The sequence below is a fragment of the Lolium rigidum genome, chromosome 6 (genome assembly GCF_022539505.1).
Source record: "Lolium rigidum isolate FL_2022 chromosome 6, APGP_CSIRO_Lrig_0.1, whole genome shotgun sequence".
NCBI lineage: Eukaryota > Viridiplantae > Streptophyta > Magnoliopsida > Poales > Poaceae > Lolium > Lolium rigidum.
The window spans coordinates 89642121-89647702 of record NC_061513.1 but is presented as its reverse complement, the minus strand read 5'-3'; the positions used below and the strand labels follow the sequence as shown (position 1 = coordinate 89647702).

The following is a 5582-nucleotide window of genomic DNA, read 5'->3' as shown; positions in this document are numbered from 1 at the left end:
AGTACAGACAGCCTTGGTTCAACCTCTCATTGACTGGTTGCAGGATATCTTTGTTATTTGAGACGTGTTCTTTCTTTCTCCCCCCTGCTGATGTAATCTTGGACTCAACTTTTGTACTTTTTTGTTACTTATTAATATAAAAATCACACCGTAGGGGCTTTCCCTACGGTAAAGTTGTCAAAAAAAAAAAGTGCCAGTTGCTGTTTTCTGCTGTTTTTGGTTTCAGAAATCCTAGTAAAGAAATATTCTCGGAATTGGACGAAATAAAAGCCCAGAGGCCTATTTTCTCACGAAGCTTCCAGAAGACCGAAGACGAGACGGAGAGGGGCCACGGGGTGGCCAAACCCTAGGGCCCCCCGTGCCGCCTCTCGACTTGCCCTTCCGCCTACTTAAAGCCTCCGTGACGAAACCCCTAGTACCGAGAGCCACGATACGGAAAACATTACTGAGACGCCGTCGCCGCCGATCCCATCTCGGGGGATCCCGGAGATCGCCTCCGGCACCCTGCCGGAGAGGGGAATCATCTCCCGGAGGACTCTACACCGCCATGGTCGCCTCCGGAGTGATGAGTGAGTAGTCTACCCCTGGACTATGGGTCCATAGCAGTAGCTAGATGGTTGTCTTCTCCCCATTGTGCTATCATTGTCGGATCTTGTGAGCTGCCTATCATGATCAAGATCATCTATATGTAATTCTATATGTTGCGTTTGTTGGGATCCGATGAATAGAGAATACTTGTTATGTTGATTATCAAAGTTATGCTTATGTGTTGTTTATGATCTTGCATGCTCTCCGTTTCTAGTAGAGGCTCGGCCAAGTTTTTACTTTTAACTCCAAGAGGGAGTACTTATGCTCGATAGTGGGTTCATGCCTGCATTGACACCTGGGACAGTGACAGAAAGTTCTAAGGTTGTGTTGTGCTGTTGCCACTAGGGATAAAACATTGATGCTATGTCTAAGGATGTAGTTGTTGATTACATTACGCACCATACTTAATGCAATTGTCCATTGCTTTGCAACTTAATACCGGAGGGGTTCGGATGATAACCTCGAAGGTGGACTTTTTAGGCATAGATGCGGTTGGATGGCGGTCTATGTACTTTGTCGTAATGCCCAATTAAATCTCACTATACTCATCATGATATGTATGTGCATGGTCATGCTCTCTTTATTTGTCAATTGCCCAACTGTAATTTGTTCACCCAACATGCTGTTCGTCTTATGGGAGAGACACCTCTAGTGAACTGTGGACCCCGGTCCAATTCTCTTTACTGAAATACAATCTACTGTAATACTTGTTTTTACTGTTTTCTCTGCAAACAATCATCTTCCACACAATACGGTTAATCCTTTGTTACAGCAAGCCGGTGAGATTGACAACCTCACTGTTTCGTTGGGGCAAAGTACTTTGGTTGTGTTGTGCAGGTTCCACGTTGGCGCCGGAATCTCTGGTGTTGCGCCGCACTACATCCCGCCGCCATCAACCTTCAACGTGCTTCTTGGCTCCTCCTGGTTCGATAAACCTTGGTTTCTTTCTGAGGGAAAACTTGCTGCTGTGCGCATCATACCTTCCTCTTGGGGTTGCCCAACGAACGTGTGAAATACACGCCATCAAATGGCAAGTTTAAGATGTGTATATCGAGAAGATCATGCTTTAAGCTTGCCGTCAATTTGGTGATAATGGACTTGTAAACATGTGCCTCGATGAAGCTTTCCCGTCATGGTGTATGTGGAAGCATTTGTGAGTCTTCACGAAACAACAATGATCAAGTGAGCCATTCCGGCTTGAGTGGAGCTTGAAGTATTGTCATCAAGATCAAGTGAGATGCGCAAGGCAAAGGTATGACCTTACTAGGTTTTCCTTTTACCGGTCTCAAGATGGTTGTTGGGAGACCGGATTATATGATAGATAGCCGCACTATTAAGAGATGTTTTTGGTTGGGTAACTTGATCGCATCGTTTTAGGGAGGTATATCCTAAAGATGGACCAGCGGCTGATGGAGGTGACAACTTCTAAAGCGAGAGCATGAGATGTTCGCGGAGGGATACACCGGTCATGTGCTCTTGTTACGCCATAGAGTTGACTCAGTGATACCCCTAGTACTTGATCATCTGATGTGGCGTTGGTTTACGTTTTTGCTGCATAATAAGACCCTGGCGACATGTTCTTTCGTATGTGTTAAGTGTGGCGGCTTCAGATTCTGTGATATATGACTTTGATAGATTTTTATATTAAATAAAACTAGCACAAAGCCCGTGCGTTGCTACGGCTTTATCATTTAGACGTGCTAGAATTAAAATTTATAACTATTATGTGCCTATTTAATAATATTCTATAATTTTTTCAAATTGATGATATTATTTTTAAGAGAAATGCATGATTTTTTGACTACATGGTTACATGATTAGCAGAAGAAAAAACAAGTATAAAACATACAACTTCAAATAAGTGTCAAAATCTTAGATGTCGCCGACCGGCCGATGGCATGCCAGTAATGGGGCACACCGATGTGCCATGCATGTAGGATCGAGTCAAGAATAGGAGACGACCGACCGCAGCCGGTGGTGGCAGATGGGCGAGCGGACGCGCGGGCGTTGCGGTCGCTGGAGGAAAGCAACCACAGGCGCCCGCGCCATGGATGCGCGCGCTCCGCTCCTTCCCATGGCGCCTCAACACATATAAGTCCGGCCTCCTCTGTCTCCCCTCCCCTGTCCCATTTCCACCGCCCGCCGCATGCAACCCATCGATCGACCGCGGCCGCTGCGTTGATCGATCTACACACCAGCCGGCCGGAGGAGGAGACACGCCGCGGAGGGATATGACTGCAGGTTCTAGGATGCGCGCCTGCGCCGCCGCCGCGGTGCTCGCGCTGGCGCTGCTGGCCGTGGCGGTGCGAGCCGAGGACCCTTACCTCTTCTTTGAGTGGAAGGTGACCTACGGGACGAGGTCCCCGATGGGCGTGCCGCAGAAGATGATCCTCATCAACGACGCCTTCCCCGGGCCCACCATCAACTGCACATCGAACAACAATATCATCGTCAACGTCTTCAACCAGATCGACAAGCCGCTCCTCTTCACCTGGTACGTCTACTACTGAAATCGATCGTTCATTCTTGGCAGCAGCAGCAGCATCCTCCTGGATGTCGATCGATCATTACATACATGAATGTATGTGCGCGCGCGCGTGGCATGCAAATTGGCAGGCACGGGATCCAGCAGAGGAAGAACTCATGGCAGGACGGCATGCCGGGCGCCATGTGCCCCATCATGCCCGGCACCAACTTCACCTACAAGATGCAGTTCAAGGACCAGATCGGCACATTCTTCTACTTCCCCAGCATCGGCATGCAGCGCGCGGCCGGAGGGTACGGGCTCATCAGCATCCACAGCCGCCCGCTCATCCCCGTCCCCTTCGACCCACCGGCCGCCGACTTCTCCGCCATGATCGGTGACTGGTTCACCAAGGACCACACCGTCCTGGAGAAGCACCTCGACACGGGCAAGACCATCGGCCGCCCCGCGGGGCTCCTCATCAACGGCAAGAACGAGAAGGACGCCTCCAACCCGCCCATGTACGAAGTGGAGGCCGGCAAGACGTACCGGTTCCGCATCTGCAACGTCGGAATCAAGGCCTCCCTCAACGTGCGCGTGCAGGGCCACATCACCAGGCTCGTCGAGATGGAGGGCTCCCACACCGTGCAGAACGAGTACGACTCCATCGACGTCCACGTCGGCCAGTGCCTCTCCGTCCTCGTCACCGCCAACCAGAAGCCCGGCGACTACTTCTTCATCGCCTCCACCCGTTTCATCAAGGAGGTGAACACCATCACCGCCGTCATCCGCTACAAGGGATCCAACACCCCGCCGTCACCCAAGCTGCCGGAGGCGCCTAGCGGCTGGGCATGGTCCATCAACCAGTGGAGGTCCTTCCGCTGGAACCTGACGGCCAGTGCCGCCAGGCCCAACCCGCAGGGGTCCTACCACTACGGCCAGATCAACATCACCCGCACCATCAAGCTCTCCACCAGCCGCGCGATGGTCGACGGCAAGGAGAGGTACGCGCTCAACGGCGTGTCGCACGTCGACGCCCCCACGCCCCTCAAGCTCGCCGAGTACTTCAACGCCAGCAACGGGGTGTTCCAATACAACCTCATCGGCGACACGCCACCCAAGGCGGGCACCCCCATCAAGCTCGCCCCCAACGTCATCACCACTGAGTACCGTACCTACATCGAGGTCGTCTTCGAGAACCCTGAGAAGAGCATCGACTCCTTCCATCTCAACGGCTACGCATTCTTCGCCGCCGGGTAATAGATCGAGCTAACTATTTCACTTGTCTAGCTCTTGTGATCGATCTTGGTCTGAACGATGAATGCCTGAATTTTACTGAACGTCCATCTGCAGCATGGGACCGGGGCTATGGACGCCGGACAGCAGGAGGACGTACAACCTCCTAGACACAGTGAGCCGGCACACGATCCAGGTGTACCCCAGGTCGTGGACGGCGGTGATGCTCACCTTCGACAACGCTGGGATGTGGAACTTGAGGTCCAATCTCTGGGAGAGGTACTACATGGGGGAGCAGCTGTACGTCAGCTGCACCTCGCCGGCGAGGTCGCTCAGGGACGAGTACAACATGCCCGAGAACAGCCTCCGCTGCGGCAAGATCGTCGGCCTGCCGCTGCCGGCGCCATACATCATCGCATAATCTACTCTTAACTCCATCGCCACTCCATTCCATTCCATTCTATTCAAGGCCTACGCAAGCATTGATCCATGCATTGAGAGCTAGCATGGTGATGTACACACTACGTACAACAGCAGGAAGAGCAGGAGTTTTTTCGTTTCTTTTTTTCGTACGCCCCCACGTCCACGATTCTTCTTGTCAGGTTTTACTCTCTCTTTTCGAGGAATAAAAAAATTAGGGGGCTCAAGATCATCTGGGCACCGCCTGTCATCGGAACGAGGATGATGATGAGGACAAGAAGAAGAAGAGAGACTGGCCGGATGCGAATGCCATACGAGCTCGATCGGGAAGCCGGCCCTGTCGAATCGTATACGTTGTAATAGGAGTTAATTAATTCTATCTGATCATCATTTACCCAATAAGTCCTTCAGGCAAATTGGTCAATTCTTGTGTGTCTATAATATATATGTACATGAGCATATTGTAATTTTTGTTCGAACTTCTACTTTTTCTTATGTAACTTCCATTAACTGGAACTTCGTATTATGGTTCACTGTGCCTTGCTTGCAAGCTGTCTTTGGGTTCAGACGTTCAGTACACATTAGAATAAATATGAGTTCCAAACTTCCCATTTTATTTGGAGACACTCACCTTAATCCAAACGCTTAAAACAAGGCTTAGTAGAGTGACCTACAAATTGAAAATCCACAAAAATAACAATACCACATGGATATATGGATCATGCTTAAGTCAATCCACCTTATTCCCTCTTTATCACGGGGTTTAAAATTTTGGAAATAAAAGCACTTTGGAAAAAAAAACATTAGGATTACTTTGAAGAAATCACAACAATTTTTTTATGAATGTTGACTAAAAATGTATATAATTTAGATC

General features: G+C 50.1%; 1 protein-coding gene across 1 annotated transcript; it reads left to right on the top strand.

Moving 5' to 3' along the window:
- Positions 1 to 2819: 2819 nt before the first annotated feature.
- Positions 2820 to 4709, top strand: LOC124658816 (L-ascorbate oxidase homolog). The gene is made up of 3 exons (XM_047196831.1): positions 2820 to 3082; positions 3205 to 4308; positions 4406 to 4709. The coding sequence occupies exons 1-3, from the start codon at positions 2820 to 2822 to the stop codon at positions 4707 to 4709; spliced, it is 1671 nt and encodes a 556-aa protein (XP_047052787.1).
- The last annotated feature ends 873 nt before the right edge of the window (positions 4710 to 5582 follow it).

What these genes read in the sequence shown, in the direction of transcription:
- LOC124658816 (XM_047196831.1), top strand. Translation starts at nt 2,820, where the DNA reads ATGACTGCAGGTTCTAGGATGCGCGCCTGCGCCGCCGCCGCGGTGCTC. An exon ending in AAGCCGCTCCTCTTCACCTG is followed by an intron (nt 3,083 to 3,204) that starts GTACGTCTACTA and finishes GCAAATTGGCAG; the next exon opens with GCACGGGATCCAGCAGAGGA. An exon ending in TACGCATTCTTCGCCGCCGG is followed by an intron (nt 4,309 to 4,405) that starts GTAATAGATCGA and finishes GTCCATCTGCAG; the next exon opens with CATGGGACCGGGGCTATGGA.